Source organism: Echinops telfairi, unplaced genomic scaffold, assembly GCF_000313985.2.
Source record: "Echinops telfairi isolate 266 unplaced genomic scaffold, ASM31398v2 ScPeMD7_7458;HRSCAF=8496, whole genome shotgun sequence".
NCBI classification, from domain to species: Eukaryota; Metazoa; Chordata; class Mammalia; order Afrosoricida; family Tenrecidae; genus Echinops; species Echinops telfairi.
In genome coordinates, this window is record NW_022111358.1 from 12,492,937 (window position 1) to 12,510,359 (window position 17,423).

General features: G+C 56.1%; 1 protein-coding gene across 1 annotated transcript; it reads right to left on the minus strand.

Moving 5' to 3' along the window:
- Positions 1-13,870: 13,870 nt before the first annotated feature.
- MRM1 (mitochondrial rRNA methyltransferase 1) lies at positions 13,871-16,674 on the minus strand. Its single transcript, XM_030888074.2, has 5 exons — positions 16,028-16,674; positions 15,735-15,828; positions 14,963-15,095; positions 14,761-14,880; positions 13,871-14,515 (listed from the first exon to the last, which is right to left on the minus strand). Exons 1-5 carry the CDS (start codon positions 16,582-16,584, stop codon positions 14,466-14,468), a joined length of 954 nt encoding a protein of 317 aa, XP_030743934.1. The 5' UTR covers positions 16,585-16,674; the 3' UTR covers positions 13,871-14,465.
- Positions 16,675-17,423: the final 749 nt, after the last annotated feature.

Below are 17,423 nucleotides of genomic sequence, written 5' to 3' on the forward strand. Positions count from 1 at the left end.
CACACACACACACACACAAATCCAATGGTGCTTTGGGAGGTCGTGAGTCTCACGCGGGACCTCCCCAGAGGTGGACGTGGGAGGAAAACATTCCAGGCACTAGAAACCAGTCCGGAGTGCTGCGGGGGTTTGGGGAACAGGTATCATTCGGGAGTATTGGAGGACAGGGACTCGTACACGTTTTGTGTTGCCAGGAGACATGGGAACTAGATTGGAGCCCTCTGTGGACACGGTAGACCCCGAATTGTCTTAGACCGGACAGTCCGTGCTGCCTCCTGGGGGCAGCGGGGTGTGGCTGCAGCTTCCCGAGGGGGAGCAGGTGCGGGTCATTGGCAGGCACGGTGTTTCTCATTAACACCAACACTACAGAGGGTTGGATGAGACAAGCAGGTGTTTGTGTTCCTCTTCCCAGACCCCAAGAGACAAGCCAAGAGCCCTTGGGGCCCGTGTCTGCAGGGGGCTCATCTTTTTAGCAGACAGGGGCTTCTGAGGGTCCTCCATCTCATTTCACCCTCGCGATCCCGCTGCTGCGAAGGACCCACCAGGCCTGACCATTTTCCAGAAAGCCGGGTCAGAGAGGTGGGCGACACAGCTCGGGAAGACTTAATGAAGCCCGCCCTCCCGGCCCTACCACTCCAAAGGAGAAGCGGAGGCTTTCTGCTCCCGTAAAGATTTACAGCCTAGATTCCCAAATGTATGAACCCTACAACCCCTTTCAGAAAAATAACTTTTGTGGTCTAGCCCATAACCCAGGAAAACGCGTAGGCACGCGGCGCCCAGAGGACAATATTGCTGACTTTGGGGAACACAGATTCAGGGTCTCTAGCAACCCAGAGGCGCAGTTCAACCCTGCCCTACAGGGTCGCCAGGAGGCAGAAGAGACTGGATGACAGTGGCTTGGTTTGAGGTTTTCCCTAGCATCAAGCTCCGAGCTGGATGGGTTTCCCACTGAAGGCAGGTTGGACTGGGGGCAGGTAGCGCCTAGGCCTCCTTCCCGTCATGGTAAGGTCTGTGAGAACGCTGTTAGGTGGAAGAGTTCAGTGTCTGTTCCTTTACCTGGGGACTCTGGGGGATGAGGACCCTGAACACCTGGAGGTAATGATCCTGTGCCACAAAGAAGAAATGACAAGAACAACGTAGGGCCCCCAGGGTTGGAACACAGGCAGAGAAACGGAGGCTGAAAGGAAGTTTGTCCTCTGCAAAGGAGGTCCAGTCTCTGGCCCAGACGCCACGTCCCCCTTCAAACCCCTTCCCAACAGTCCTCTCAACCAGCCATACCCAAGTCTGCAGCCACCCTCTCCCTCTCCCCCTCCCCCTCCCTCCTGCTTAGAGAGATCAGATGTATCACATCTGAAGGCACACACACACACACACACAAAGAAGTACCTCATCCAATTTCCCCCTTTGAGATTCATCAGCCCAGGTGCAATTACCAGCGTCTCCAACCCAGGCCAGCCGTCCTTAAACAGAGGCAGGAGGGAGTCCCTACAGTTGGCAGATCCCATCTTGTTGGTCAGAAGACTCAGGTGGGAGTCCTGGCATCAGGTGGGCTCCTGAAGGGTGACAGGGACAGCAGGCTTGGGATGGAAGGAGGCTGGTGACAAGAGAACACAGAGACCATCAGAGACACAGAGGAAGCAGGAGGCTCCAGTTTCACATCCGGACCGCACCTGTCCCAGGGAGCAGGGCCACATGCTCTCTCTTTGCCACGGTCCTGCCACCCATTTCAGCCTAAACTTGAATCAGAGCATCTGAAGTTTGCCTACAATCCACAGAGTTGGGAGGGGCGGTGGGAGAAAGGTGCCTGTCGAATGAAGGTTGCCCCGTGGGATCCACCAGGGGCCAGTGGGGAGACGGGGAGTCAGGGTGAACCACCGACATCGAGGGAACACATCTGGCTGGCCGAGGCTCAGCTAAGGGGCCAGTGGTTAAAGAGCTCCGCGGCAAGCCCAAGGGTGGGCGGTTTGAAACCTCCAGCCGGCCGCTCTGCAGGGGACAGCTGTGTCCCTGCTCAGCTCCTCTCCAGATGACAGCCCGGGGACCCTGCAGGGCAGGTCGACTCCCACCTGCAGAGGGGCAGAGTCCGAACCAGCTCCATAAAGATGGGCTTGGTTTGGGTTTTTAGGCTCAGCGAGACCCTAAATCTCCAATCCCCTCTTCCCAGATCCCAATGAGCCTCGAGCGAAACATCAAGAACGGACAAACCAGAAAGAGCCCAGGCCGTCCGAGGGAGGGGGCGGCTCGAGGTGTTGAAGACATCCTTAGTTACGGGGGAGGCATATGACATTAGAGCCACAGGGCCCCACCTCTTCCCCTTCAAGCCAGGTGGCACCCAAGGATGGAGGAAATGGGTCACCCCCAAGCACTGGGAGCGAGCATGGCGAAAAAGAAAAAACCTCCATCTCGGGCCCATATAACTTATTAGCATCCAGGCGAGATTAATCAAGCCCAGAAACCTCGAGCAGACCCCTAATTAGTTGCTGCTGATAACTATATTTGTCATGCTCTCCAATTATTCCACTGTAAATTTCAGAGTTTAATTGCACCTTGTTCTTCATTGAAGTGTCACTGTTTGCACACGCTCCCCTAATTCTTTAGCAAATTTGACAAAATTCAGCATTAAATATAGATTATCTTTAGATTTCCATAATTAACACAACCAAACTGTCTCGGGCCTAAATATTTCTCCCAGTATCATAAATCTGGCCTGTCCCCGGAACCCAGAGAGCTGCCTCCAGCTTCCGGCAGCAGCCACAGGAAGAACGTGCAAGCAACAGACATGAACTGTCCTTAATGGCCTGGGGGGGTGGGGGCTTCCACTGAGGGCACCCCTTCCACGCCCAGGTTTGTAGAAGGTCCCTTGAAGGCTGGTCTCCGGGATACGTGACATCTCAGGGCTCTGAAGGGCAGTCCAGCACAGGGCTGGCCACCGGTAGGTCAGCAAGCCTCCTGTGTTAGTCTGGGTTAGTTTATTGTGCCAACCTGGCCAATAAACACATGTGGGATTAATTAAAGGGCAGAGGGATAAATGGCTTGGTGAACCTCGCCTTTCTAGTTCTCAGGTCTCTTGCTTTCTGATGGTGGGACCAAGGTGCAGCTGCCTTAGCCAGTTCCCTGTTTCAGCTGGCAAGGCTCACTTCCTACAAGACATCCCCGAGGAGAAGTCACATGGGCCTCCCCCGATGCAGCCCTGGGGGCTGGAGCACCCCTGTGGAGACCCCTGCCAGCGCTGAGATGCTTACACGTTCACCGAGTCCTCTCTCCTCCTGCAGTCGGCATCGTAGTGTCTGTTTTGTGAGATGGAGGACGACTCCGTGGATTGGTGTCGGACATATGGGTTAATGTTGGACTTGTGGGCTTGGGCAGCACTGGGTTGGGATGTTTTCTTTATGTGCACTTAACCTTTATATGAAACTCTCTCTTATACATATGAGTTTCTGTGGATTTGCTTCTCTAAAGTGCCCAGACTGACACACCTCCCACACTGCAACCTCAAAGAGCCACCCTCTTTGTGTCTTTTTCCTCTAAGGCTGACCTTGGCGTCGGATGTGACCTCCAGAACATGACTATGAGGACAGTGATGCCTCCTACACACACACACACACACGCCCCCTCACTTGCCTAGCCCTCTTTTCACCCAGTCTCCCCATCAGGTTCACACGGCCGGTGCTTATGTTCATAAAACTCTTAAATGCTCCCACCTGAGGCACTGATTTCAGTCCAAGGGTGGGAAAAGAAGCCATGCTCCCCACTTCTACCCCACCAGACTTGGAATCTTTTCCACAAACCCAGCACCCCACCAAAGTCAGCAGCGTGTCCCTTGGCCAAGACGACACAGGAGCAAGAGTGGGCCCAGGGTAGGCTACCTGAGTCCCTAAGCGCCTCCCAGCCCTCAGCCTCCAGAAGAAGAGTCACACCTGGGGGAGCCCCCGTCAAGCCCGACCAGGCTGGCAGAGCATCCGGAGCTCAGGTGCAGCCCAAGCCCCCCAGCCCTCCCTTTGTTCATTTACACCCTCCACATGTAGACACACATACTCCCAGATCGGACACACCCTGAGCACAGAGCCACACATATACAGGCACACACACACACCGACATACCACCAACAAACACAGAGCATCACGTACAGATGCACACAGTCGACATGAAGCACGGACACACCAGACAGACAGACACAGGCACAGTCCTCTGTAGGGGGACAGCCAGACAAGAAAGCGCTCCAGGAGATTGGCATATTCTCTATGGTCCTCTGGTACCCAGGCCCCTGCCTGCTGCGCCTGCCAGCCCCCCAGGCTCTCTGCTTCCCTGGTGAACCTGCAGTGGTGGCTGAGGGGGCGAGGGGGGGAGCAGCCAGCCTCACTGACGAGCTTCAATGTGACGAGCTTCCATAGCAGGTATGGAAGAAAATCAGTGGCCTTAGATTTGATTTTTCTTCTGGATGAGCTGGGATGGGCTGGCCTGGGGTAGGGGAGAGCTCGCTGGGTACAACACGTGAGAAGATGAGCCAGGCGCGGGGAGCAGGGCTGAGGGGCTGGCAACCAGGAGTGCGGGAGCTCCCCGACAGCAGTGCAGGGATGGGCAGAGACACATAAATGAGACAGATAGTCATCCCGTCCAGCCCCACCCCCGTCCTGAGGGACCAGAGGCTGACCTGGGTGCTAGCTTCAAAGTCCTTGGAGCTGAAGGGCAGCGGTCACCCAAGGAAAACCCTCCTGAAGTCATTGGCCTCAGGGGGTGGTGAGTGGCAAGCCTATGGAATCTCTTGCGACTCCTAGGGACCCCAGGTAGGATGGCTGAGACTACAGATCATCTTTCTCCCAGAGAGCAGCTGGTGACTTTGAACTGCTCACCTTTCGGCTAGCAGCCCAAATGCCTAGCCCACAGCGCCACCTGACTCCCTGACAGGTGTCCCTCGATACCAGTTGCCACATGCATCAATCAGAAGTGAACTGCGTTCTGAGGATTCTCCGTGGCTGGTTTTCTGGGTTTCTTGTGAGATGCCTCTGGGTGAACATGAACCTCCAACCTTTGGACTAGAGGCCAAGTGTGTAACGACTGGCCTCACCCAGGAAATCCTAGCAAAGAGAGGCTCAAGAAGTTCTAAAAATCACCCCACATCACACATCTGGTGAACGGTTGAGGCGACCCCTGAACCCAGGCCCTGCAGGCTCGGATGTCTGTTTGCTACATTCCTGCACACGCAGCCTCTGGGAGGGATGAAGGAGTTACCTTTACACCTTCTCTCCCCTCTGCCAGAGAAGCTCTCTGAGCCAGCGACTGCCGGGCCAGGGCTGGGTCCAGGCACCACGGTCATGGGGACTCGGGAGATGCTCTTCCACGGCCAAAGCCCAAAGCACGAGACATCTCAGGGACACCAGTCATTTGCAGGGCTGCCCACCCCCACCAATCACCACCCACCACCAACCCAACGGAAGCTTTGCATTTCTCGCTTCCTGACCGAATCATCTGATACGTGTTAAAATCAATGAATCCCCAGTGATGCATCGTTATGAACGGGCGATGTCTCGTTCTCTTGAACACACGGTCGCTATAGGTTGGAAGCACCTTGGCAGCATCTAACAACCACGGCCAAGGTCCACAGTCCGTGTCAGCGAGGATTCCGACACCTCTCAACCCCGCAAGACAGTCGGGCTGCCTGGAGGGGGGGGGGGGTTCCCAGGCTGTCATCTGTAGACCTTTCTCTCGCTCCCTCTTTTTATAGTTTCTGAAGGAGAATTTATTTCACAGATCTAGCCAAAATCGCTCATCGACTCAGATGTAAGTATATACGTGCAGTTTTAGTAACATTTAAAATGTTAGTTTAACGCCATAATGATCTAGTGATTAGGTTACCATTGGTTTGTTGATACAGGTCTTTCCTCTTGAGCTAAGGTGACAAAGACTGACAGCCAGGACAGATGCTGGACAGATGCTGGCTCTGCTCCCAATTGCAAAGGCCCAGACCTTGGGTAAGTCTCTCAGCCTCTGAGCTTGTTTTTCCCTGTAAAAGGATGCCCATAACTGCTTTCTCTCAGGGGTGGGCTGAGCTGGAGGGAAGATGCCCCGGCCGGCCCATGGCCGGCCCCCAACAGCCCCTTTGCACTGCCTCTTCCTCGGGGCTTTGGGTTGGCCTCCTTTTTCTCTCGCCTTAGGATCAGCGTCTCCTCTGCCCTCAGCGCTGGATCTGTGTTCTGAACATCTCCCCGGGTCTGTCTGCCTTGGTGGCGTCTCTGGGGCTCCCTGGGGCTGCTCCCTTTCTGAAGCTGTCTCTTTGTCTCCCACCAGGCTGCTGAACCCTTGAGGCTTGGGGGCGGGCGTGGACAGCCACCGATTATCGATTGGTGAGTGTTGAAGTGTGGCTGCTGGAGGCAGGGGCAGTCAAACAGAATTGGTGCCCAGACTGGTGGAGTGGCAGCAGGGGTCTGGATTGGGGGGGACGGGGGGACGCTGTCCTTTAGGTCACCACCCGAACCCCTGGGGATGGGCGTGGAGGGGTGGGGTTGAGCCTCTGACAACAGAGTGCTGGCCATTGCTCAGCAAATGCTCACTGAGCACCTACTATGTGCCAGCCAGGGGTCGAGCAGTACAGTAGTTAAGCACTTGACCACTGACTGGAAGATGGACGGCTAGGAAGGAGAACACTGCATCATGGATTCATGGCCTCTTGGCCCCTCCAGCCCCGCAGACCTGGTCCACCTCCTGCCCCGTCAGGCTCTCAGGGGAAGCGGCCAGATCTCCAAGAGGCTGCTTACCGGTCTCATCCCACCAGTGGCAGCTCTTCAAGGGAAAGAGGTGACAGGCAGCTTCGCAGGGGGCCCTTGAGAAGGGCTCACAGGTGACCAGAGGGGCCCTGGAGGAGGTGGGGGTGAGGGCGGTGGCTGCTACTGTTCTACCCTGCCGCACAGCAGGGAGTGAGTGAGGGCTGTAGGGACCGTCTTCCCGGAGGCTGCCACCCCCACTCCTGAGGAGCTGAGTCTCTGGGTTCTCGGCTCAGATTCCAAGACCTCCATGGCCAACAGGACCTTTTGCTCACAAAAGGGGCACCCGAGGGCACGTGGGCGCAGGCAGCCACCCTCACCAGCAGTCTCGACCCTCAGTCCTGCCAGTTGCCTGAGCCTCAGAGCCACCAACTGTGCATCCCATCTGGTGGCCGGCCTCATGGTCCAGGACACGAGGTGCTGGGCACAGCAGTTGTGTGCCGGCTCCTACAATGAGGAGGAGAGGAAGCAAGGGAGATGTCTTCAGGAAGCAGAGGAGCCAAGTTCAGGCAGCCTGGGTGGGAGTGAGGAGGAGCCGGGGGCCCAGCCCCACCTTCCAGCCCCTCACAGCTGATGGAGGGCATCAGGGGAAACGGAATATTGGGACAGAGAAGGCCGGCAGGTGAGACAGGCATTTCCATAAGAAGCCTTCCCAGCGCGAGTGGAGAGGAAGCTCATTTAGGGACCTTTGCAGAGCCCGAGGTAGAACGTTCTCGATCCTAAGGCAAGGGCCAGCTCCACTGCTGTCTGGTACCTTGACTAATCTGGGAAGATTCACGATGCACGCAGCTTGTACCCTCTCCTCCTCTCGGCAAGTCTTTGGGCCTCTGGCTCTGCCTCCTCTCCACTCACAGCAGTTGGCTAATTAAGGATCTGCCCTCTCCAGATGATTCTGGGAAACATTATTTGGCTGTAAAATAATGTGACTGCCGATTATTGAGTTCCTCATTGGCCAGGCACTGTGCAGGTCCCTGGGGACCAGAAGGGTTTCCACTCAGATGTTAACCAAAGGGGGGGCCCAACCCTCCAGCGGTGCTTTGGAAAGGCCTGGTGATCTGCTTCGGTAAAGATGACACACCGTCACCGAGTCATGCTGCTTCACCGGCACTCTAAGGCCCCACAGGGTCTCCAAGGCTGCGACCCTTGCAGAGACAGACGGCCACATCTTTCTCCTGGGGAGTGGCTCATGGGTTGGATGGCTTTGTTTGTAGCCAGATACTTCAGCGCTGTGCCACCAGGGTCAAGACTGCAGCCCAGGAAACCCTGTGGACCAATTCCACTGTGACAGGAGTCGCTATCAGCCCAATGACAATGGTTTGGCGCTTCCCTTATGAGAGATGTCCTTGTTAGGTGCTAAGAAGTCAGCTCCGACGCACAGCGGCCCATGTCAGTAGCTCACAGTGATCCACTATCCATAAGGTTTTTAAAAATACTTTCACTGAGCTGTAATTAACATATCATACAATTCAACAATTCAATCCTATTAGCGAGGATTATGTAATCATCACCCACTTTGGAATATTTTCTTCCTTCTTGTACACAATGGTGGTGACTCCCCATTTCTACCCACGCTCCCCTTCTCTGCCCCCAGGTACTTATTAATCAGATGCTGTCTTCAAGACCCTGTACAGAAAAACATTCAAAACAAAGACAAAAGGGATCCAACAACAATGCCCACATAAAACAGATGTAAAACCTCAATCTAAAAGCAGCAAATACTTAAAATACTAGAATAAATTGACAGTGGGTCTAAAGGAGGGCTAATGACAAGGTGCCCCTGCTAAAATCCCCTTTGCGATACTCTGGCTGCGATCAGCGTTGTTCACGTTCCTAGACAATGCTCACTGGGGACTCAATCCACGAGGGACCCTGCAAATGGGTTTTGGACTTCTATCATCCATAGTGTTCCGCAAATCAATGTTTAGAATTTAGGCTCTAGTACCATTCCCTCCCCTGGAATTTGGATCTTATTATTTACAATCCTTGAATCTTCCTCGTGGATTTAGGTGACTCCTCACTTAGATGACAGCTTGTTTGGAGACAAGCCTTTAAGACAGGGGTTCTCAACCTTCCCAAGGCCACGACCCTTTCATACAGTTCCTCATGCTGTGGTGACCCCCAACCATAAAAATATTTTTGTTGCTACTTCATAACTGTCATTTCGCTACTGCTTTGAATCATCATGTAAATATCTGGTATGCAGGATACATTTTCATTGTTGCAAATTGAACATAATTAAGGCATAGTGATTAATCACAAAAACGTAATTATATATTGTGAAATAATTTATTTCTAATGATAAATCAATGAAATTTTGTCATGAAACATGGTGTAGCATGGGTAACAGACTTCACGCCAGGTGGGCGTATCTGCATGTGGGCGGACCTGCCTGGAGACAGATAGAGGAGCGTTGTCTTGGTTCCTGACCATCGGGAAATATGTGTTTTCCGATGGTCTTAGAGGACCCCTGTGAAAGGGTCATTCGACCCCCAAAGGGGTTGAGACCCACAGGCTGAGAACCGCTGCTTTAAGTCCTCAAACACTTTTTCCTGAGAGCCAGGCACCATCTGCTTTCTTCACACTTTGCCACGGTCCTCAGATCTCCAATGGTCTCTTCATGAGGGCAAGTACTGGGCAGGGCCCTATCACAGGAACTCGTTTTTCTTATATTAGGGCTTCGATCAAGCGAGAGCTCAGGATCCATTCCTACAACTACACCCATATGGCAAACCCTTCTGAAGTGGACAGCCTATTCCTTCTGTGTCGTCTGGTCTGAGTCTGGAAGCTCTGCTAAAATCTGCTCACTCTGGTGACCCTGCTGGTACTTGAAATACCGGTGACCTCGCTTCCAGCATCACAGCAACATACAAGACACCACAGTACCACAAACTGATAGACCAGTGGTAGTATGAGGTGTGCCCCCCCCCCCCATTTCCAGAAACAATTGAGTGTCCTAGAGTGTAAAAGACTGGTCTTAGGTCACCCAGCTAGGCAGAGGTAACAGGACCAGGCTGTGTGGATTCAGAGTCCCCAGCTCCTCACTGGACATGAAGAATCTGGAACCTAGACACTCGGTCCCCTGCCCAGACCCCCAGGACCTGGGGTGGGAGGCAATGACTGCCTCTTGTTCAGCGGCTGCCTGGACCTCCCATAGAACCCCCTCCCTCCGTGTACATCCAGAGCCAGGCCTGGGAGCGGGGAGGAGGCAGTTAGAACTTTGTGGCATACCTCCCTGAGCGAGATGAGCTGAGGACCACCGGGGAGGTGTTAATGAAACAGGGAAGCTGCCCCCAACCCAGGAGCTATTCCAATCTGACACCTCCATCCCAGCCCCCACTAGTAATGAGCTGGGACCTGCCCTTCTCCCCAGAGAGGGGGGTGAGGGGACAAGTCCTTGGGCATCTTTGCAGCTCCCAGGGCCTCCTCCCTTTGGTAATTGCCATGGCAATAGGGAGCTGGCATGCACTGAGCGCCTACTATGTTCTATGAACCACGTCCCGGTCATCCCTCCTGCAGTCCCCGCAGCAGCCTTCCCTCCACGTGGCAGACGGAGCAGCTCAGGCTCCCCAGGAGGCCCTTGCCTGAAAGAGTTCACATTTGGATCCTGATCTGGTTCCGAAGCCTGTGTTTCTTGGTGCTTTTGCCACTGTACACCTGGCACGGGCCCACTGAGGACTTCGGGAGGAAGGTAGGTAGAGGGGGCACTGGGCCTCTGGACATGCACACAGCCTCTGGGCTGCGATGGTGAATAGGGCACTGTGCCCACCGCTTGGCCACAAGTCCCAGAGCAGGGGAGAAAGAAGGCGGTGTGGGCCCCCGGCAGTGGGACCACAGGCCCGGCCATCCCTGGCCGTTCTCTGCGTGTTTTCCACTGGGGCACAGAGCCAGCCACCGCCTGAGAAAGGGGTTTGCCTGGAAAGCTTGAACACCCCGCCCGCCCCCCAATACCCGCCACACACACACACACACACACACACACACACACACACACACACGGAAGACCTCTGCCTCCCAACCCCCAGAGGGAGGGGCTGAGCCCTCACAGTGGAGCGCAGAGCCCCGTGTTTGTAAACACCATTAATCAGGGATTAGCAGATGGGCATGCTAATTGTACCTGTGGAAGCGAGAGACCTGGAGGTTGATTACATTTACAAACTGTGGGGCTCCCCAGGGCCTGGCCCTGTGGGAGGTGGGGGATCCTCATTTAGAATCTCAGCCTAAGGGGGTGGCATTTTAACCTCTGGCCAAAAGAGATTCCAGCCAAGGCCTGGGGGGAAACGAGGGGTGGGGGTGGGGGGGAAAACCCTTCCCCTGGCCTGGCGCCCCCAGTGGGGACCCTGTGTGTGTCTTCCCTTCCCCTCTTCCCCCCGCAGCTGGTGGCAGCTGAGTTGCCTTAACGAGAGGCCTTAAAGTCGGGGAGAAACTGAGGTCTGCCTGACAGCAGAGCGGAGCCCAGAGCCCAGGCCTCCGTCACCAAGCTTCATGGGGATTGTCGCATTAAACACTTACCACATCCTGCGATGCGGCTCTGCTGGTCTCCCCATTGCATAGGTGGGCAAGACGGAGGCTTGGGAAAGGTTAGCGGGGACCCGTCCACTGTTCCACTGCTAGTAAGTCATCCAATTGGAACTCACACCAAGCGCTGCTTACGCAGGAGGCTCACCTCTTCCCCTCCTCACTCTCTCTGCCCCCAGCCAAGCCCTGCAGGAGATGCTCACCGCCCCCCCCACCTGCCCAGGGCCCAAGAACCCAATTCCACGCATGGCACCTGTGCAGTCAACTATGCATCACAGAGCAGCCAGGCTGCGTCAGTCATCACGGTGCTGGGTGCCACCGGCTGTTGCGGGACCGGCCTCATCCTTGTCCTGGGCGTGTGTGGATTTGGAAGCAGTGTCTTGGACACGGGTGGGTGTTTCTGGAAGCTGGCTGCACACTGGAGGAACTGAGAGGCCTGGCTCCAGAGGTTCCCAGTTAACAGAACCAGGACCCGGGAGAAACCCATTTAAACACCACTGCCCTGGGCGCTTGGCTACGTGCCACCAGGACTGGGGAGGCCAAATACCGCAACCAAGGCTGGACACTCAACTGTGGTCAGACGGTGCCCTGGGGACCAAGTGCTCACAGGGACCATGCTGGAGTTTACAAAGGGCCTTCTTCCCCTTTCTCCACTTTAAGGAGGTCCTGTTGCAGATCAGGGAGGTCCACACACATTAGAATAAGGAAAGGGAAGCGTTTACCTGAGGACAAAGAAGCAGAAGGCTTAAGGAAGGAGGGGGAATGGACCCGGGAAACACAAGGAAGGAGGGTCTGTGCTGTGATATTGTGAGGTTTGCAACTAATGTCGTGAAACAAAGCGTGCATGAACTCTTGGATGGAAAAGTGGTCTGCCCCGAACCTTCACCCAATCCACAACAGGTGAAAACAAAAAGCTTGTGAGCTGCCCACCAGAGACCACTATGGACCCCATGGGGGATGGTGCTCTGCCCCCCCAGGCCCAGCAGTCCTTTCTAGGCTGCCATCTTTATGGAAACAGAGCCAGGGGGTAGGTTAAACCACCACCCTTTCAGTTAGCAGACAGAGCGCTTAACCACTCTGCCATGGGGCTTCTTAGAGATCTCACTCAAAAACCTCACTGTCATTGAGGCCATTCTAATACACGGTGACCTGACTGGACAGGGTAGAACCACCCCTATGGGTTTTTCGAGGCTGTAACTCTTCACAGTAGTAGAAAGCCTCCTCTTTCTCCCTCGAAGCTGCTGGTGGTTTTGAACTGCTGACCTTGTGGCTAACAGCCCCACGTGTAACCCTGGCACCACCAGGGCTCCCATAGAGAGATTTGAGGCACTTTAAAAATAAAATCGGAATGTTTTCATAAAGTGACTTAAATAGAATGTCAAAAGAAATGTATTTCAGGGGAAGGTGGGCGCAGTTGACTGTGGCAAGACCCCGAGTTCCTCTCGCCTTCCTTCTCCCCCCAGCAAAGCAGGAAGGTAGGTTATACCCATTTCAGAGAGGAGGAGACTGAGGCTGGGGTAGGTCAGGCACTTGCCCTAAGGTCTGTGCTCCACAAGGACTCTCACCCAGGGACACCTGGCCATGTGGAGGAGCCCTGGGTCATGACAGGTTAGGCTTCGGGCTGCTAACGCAACATCAGTGGTTTACGCTCACCATGCATGATGTGCTCTGCAGGGAAAAGATGAAGCTGCCTGTCCCTGCAGAGATTTCCAGTCCCCCGGAACCAGAGACAGAGAGAGAGTCGCTAGCATTCAGAATAGCCAGGATGACAGTGTTTCGATTGTTTGGTTTTGGCGGGGAGGGAAGGGGGGATTGGATTTTAGGGAGCCATGTCTTGTCAATATGTGTAGGAGGATTGCTGCCAAATCACTAATCAAACTGTGTAGTGGCTATTAGATGGGAGACCAGTTTGCTGTCAATCCTCACCCTAGTCGCAACAAGGTTTTTGTTTCTAATGTGGGGAACGGGCCGCCATGGACACTGAGTGGTTAGAGGCAAACATTTTACAGTGCACAGGACAGCCCCCCCAACAGAGAATTATTTGGCCCGAAGTGCCAATAGAGCCAAGGGTGTGAGAGTCTGCTCTGTGGGTTGTTGGCCTTGGCCTTGGCTACACACGGGACCTTCTGGGGGAGTTTTTACCTATCCCGACGCGCAGGGCGCACCCAGGCCAGCGAACATCAGACTCTAAGGTGGGTCCCTGGTATCAGGCCTTCCCTCACCAAGCTGGCAAGGTGGTTCCAGTGAGTGGTCAGGGTTGAGGAAGCACACTGCTGGCTCTGCTGCCATCTTGGGATCCTCAGGAAGTCTGGGATACAGAGAACATCATTCCTGCTGTCCTCACCACCTCACGGAAACATAGTGTGCGCGTTGGCTCACGGGTTCTTATGACTGAGGTGGGATGATTGACAGCATGGGACATTCAAAGGGAAGGGGGAGGAGGTGTTGTCCCTCTTCTCTCCTGAGGCCACAGCCAGGAATCCCGTCCCCCACCCCACCCACCCCAAGTGCTTCTGACAGCTTCCCTTAGAGGTTGTGGACCAAAGAGCAAGGCTGCCACCTACTGGAGGATGGACGGAACACCACACTTACTGAGTGCTTGTTGGACGATGTTTTTACTTGAGCTTCACAACCACCCGCGGAGGAAAAGGCAGACCAGGGCCTCAGCTCAGGCACAAGAGAGAGCGGTTGGCTCACACCACCACAACCCCAGGATTCATCCGAGTTGGTGGCTGGCGCTGCAACTAGGTTGGCTGACTCCACAGGAGGTCCCAATCCTATTTCTTCAAGCCCACAGCCAGACAGGAGGCCCCTAGGGCTGGGCTGCCCACTGCCCTCTTCTTTCTTGGAAGATCCAGAGACCAAGCCCTCTGTGCTAGTCCGAGGTGGAAATGAACAAGCTTCATCTCCGTATGCCAGGTCCGCATCAAAATAGGAAACTCAACTCCGTAGGTCTCCACGGCAAAAGCCCCCAGGTGCGTAACCCGGGTCTGGGCACACACTCACAGACTTGGCACTGCCCGCCCCCTGCCCTCCAGCTCACCCACACTCGAATTGGGCCATCCAAGGCAGCCCCCGTTCTGCCCGCCTTTTTCTGAACCCGAAGACAGTCCTGGATGCAGAGCCCCTTGGGGCCCTAGGAGCGTGGGTGAGGATTCTGGGGAGTCCTGGAAATGTGGCCCTCTTTCTACCTATGCAGCGAACTCCTTTCTCTGGCTGCAGATGGCGTGAAGAAGAATCCCTGCAGATGCACAGAAAGACAATGGGGAAGAGAGGGAGGGGAGGCTGGAGCTCGGAGCTCTTGCCATGGGCCTGCTGCGCCCACGGTCCATCCCCATCACCTCCTCAGGAAGGATCGTGTGCCCCATCGTGTGCATGGAGCAAATGGCCGACAGAAAGCCTACGGGACTTGTTTAGGAAAAGCGGGCCAGAAAATAGGCTGGGAGGGAAGCTACACCTGTGCCATCAGACACGCAGGAGACTCACCTGCAGCCACAGAGACATTCAAGGACTCGAGTCCAGCAGGCAGCTGCCGCCGGGGCAGGATGGTGAGGAGAAGCTGGCAGGAGGCCTGTACCTCCCGGGACAAGCCTGAGCCCTCGTTCCCTGCAGGGCCAGGGCATGAGGTTAGGGATGGCTTAGTGGGACACTTAGGTGTGCAAATGTACGTCTTAGAGCAGGTACCTACCTAGCACCAGGAGAGTGGGCTGCTCCCAGAGGAACTCCAAGCAGCTGGTGATAGGGATGTTGGGGGACTCCGGGATCTCGGGCCCAGGGCAGCCCACCGTGCCGGCCACGAGCCAGCCCTGCCGGCCCTTGGTCTACAAGCAGGAGACGAAACGTTATTTGCTCTTGCTCAGCAAATCTTCATCAGAGCCCTGGCCCAGGAGAACTCAGTCTGCCCCTTATATCGTCATTTACTTACCCTGTCAATTAAATTCAATGGCTACTAAGCACCCGGAATGGGCCAGGTTCAGTTCTAGGCACTGGAGATAAGATGGTGCGTAAAACAAAATAAAAAGCCAGAGTCACGGAAAGGAGGTCTGCGAAGGGCTCGTGGGAGTGGTAGGGAAGCGCGTGTATGCGCGTGCACGCTGAAGTGGAAGTCTCTCCCTCCGGGAGAGCTGCCAAACGCAGGGCAATACTGCCATCTTGTGTGCAGCACGAGAAGCACAGCTGAAGTGAGGCGCAAGGTTGGGGTCTATTTCTCATTTAGAAAATCTTATTTTGCTGCTTTGGGAGGACGAGCATGGAGTACTCCACTGTCAGGGAGCCTTTCAAACTGGGTCCCTTCCTCAAGGAACCGAGGCCTCCTCTCCACCAGCTCCCCACAGTTAAGAGATGAGACAGTCCTGGAACTTCAAGGTCACCCCCTTGCCAAAGGGGTCTAAAAGGCCATAGAGAAGGATACATAGCGACCTGCCCCCTTCACCCTGCCCCCATCGGCTCGGGCTCATTACCTGCAGAAAGCCGGCCAGGTCATCAGCGGAGTACACATCCATCACCTCCACTGCCCCCGCGCTGGCCTTGCTGACTACTGGGGTGAGCGGGCAGCTGCAAAACGTCCCCACCGCCTACATCAGACAGGGCAACCCCAAGCCCAGTGCCCTCCCCACCCCCACCCCTAGGGGGTTAAGGATGAGCGTGCGGGCGTTCCGAAGGCCAGGCTGAGAAACGACCCGGGAGTCAACGTGCTCAGGAACCCGGCTGCCCCTCCAAGTTGGGGGCACATGGGGGTACGGGGCGTCCGTGCCTGTGTCTGCGGCTAGTGATGACCTTATCCACTCCGAGGAAGTGGGCGGAGCGCAGCACGGCCCCGAGATTCCGGGGGTCCTGGATCCCCTCGAGGACGAGCCACAGCCGCTGGGAGTCGTCGCCTGGACTTGCCTCCTGGGCCTCAGTCCAAGGCTGGGCACGCAGCGGGCTCACCTCCATGCACACGCCCTGGTGGACCTGGTGGTGGCACAGGGCGTCCAGCTTCCGCCGTCGAGGCCACAACACTGGGATGCCCCGCGCCTCGGCCACCCGAAGCAGCTCGGCCCGCTCCCCGTGCAGCCCAGCTCTGCCGGCCTGGAGCAGGAGCCGCGCCACGCGACGGCGGGCAGCCCGCAGGGCCAGGGAGCACGGAGACACGCCAAAGAGGAGCTCCAGGCCGGGAGCCGAACGCCGGCTGGGAGCCAGGTCGTCGAGCAGCAGGCGGCTTAGCTCCTCCCCGCCCGGTCGGGGACGAGCCTCGTGGGAGAAGCGGCTGACTGGGAGGCGAAGGGAGCAACCTCTGAGCGCGCCCCGGACGAAAACGCGCAGAGCCATGGCGAGAGCTGCGCTGGGGACCTGATGCCCCCGGCCGCGTCTCAGTACAGTTACCACCGTCGGGTCCCGCTTCCAAGCGCCCAATACCGGGCGGAGGGGACCCTCACCACACCCACCCAGGAGAACACACAGCCCCCGCCCCAGACCCACACCCGACAGCTCAACCGCGACCGCCCATCTCCCCGCTCCCACGTGCACCGCTCCGCTTCCGGGTTCGCGCGGGCCCCTCCCCTTGCCCGGACTACACAGCGCGCATGCCCAGCCGCCAGGCTGTTCCCACAGCGCCCCCTGCAGGGCTGGATGAGCGGCGACCTTCAACGGGCGGCAGCCGCCCAGGAAGAGCGTAGTTGACCATGGGCTCTATTGTCACTTCACCCATGCCCCCCAGCAAGCCCTGGGTCCTCCACCTGCGCTCCGCCAAGCTTCCTCAAATGACAGAGGCTGTAGAGAGCTCTGGGTCCTTGGCTGCGGGGACTGCATTCACGCAGTGGCTGACAAAGGACACTTAAAAAAAAACAACACTCAAAACCAAACCCACTAGTCCTTTTGACTCAGGGAGACCCTGAAGGGCAGAGGAGACCTGACCCAGAGGGTTTCAGAAGCTGTCAATCTTGAGAGATCTTTCTCCCATGGAGCGGCTGGTGGCCTGACCTCTTTTTCTATTAGCAGTCCAAAGTTTAAACCACCCCCAGGGGCCCTTAAGGACATTCTCAGAGGTGTGTTACTCTTCCAGTTCACCCAAGCCAGTGTGGTGCCTCCATCCCCAGATGCAAAAAAACCCACCCGAACCACTGCTGTCAGGCTGATCCTGGCTCATAACCACTCGGGGGCAGAGTAGG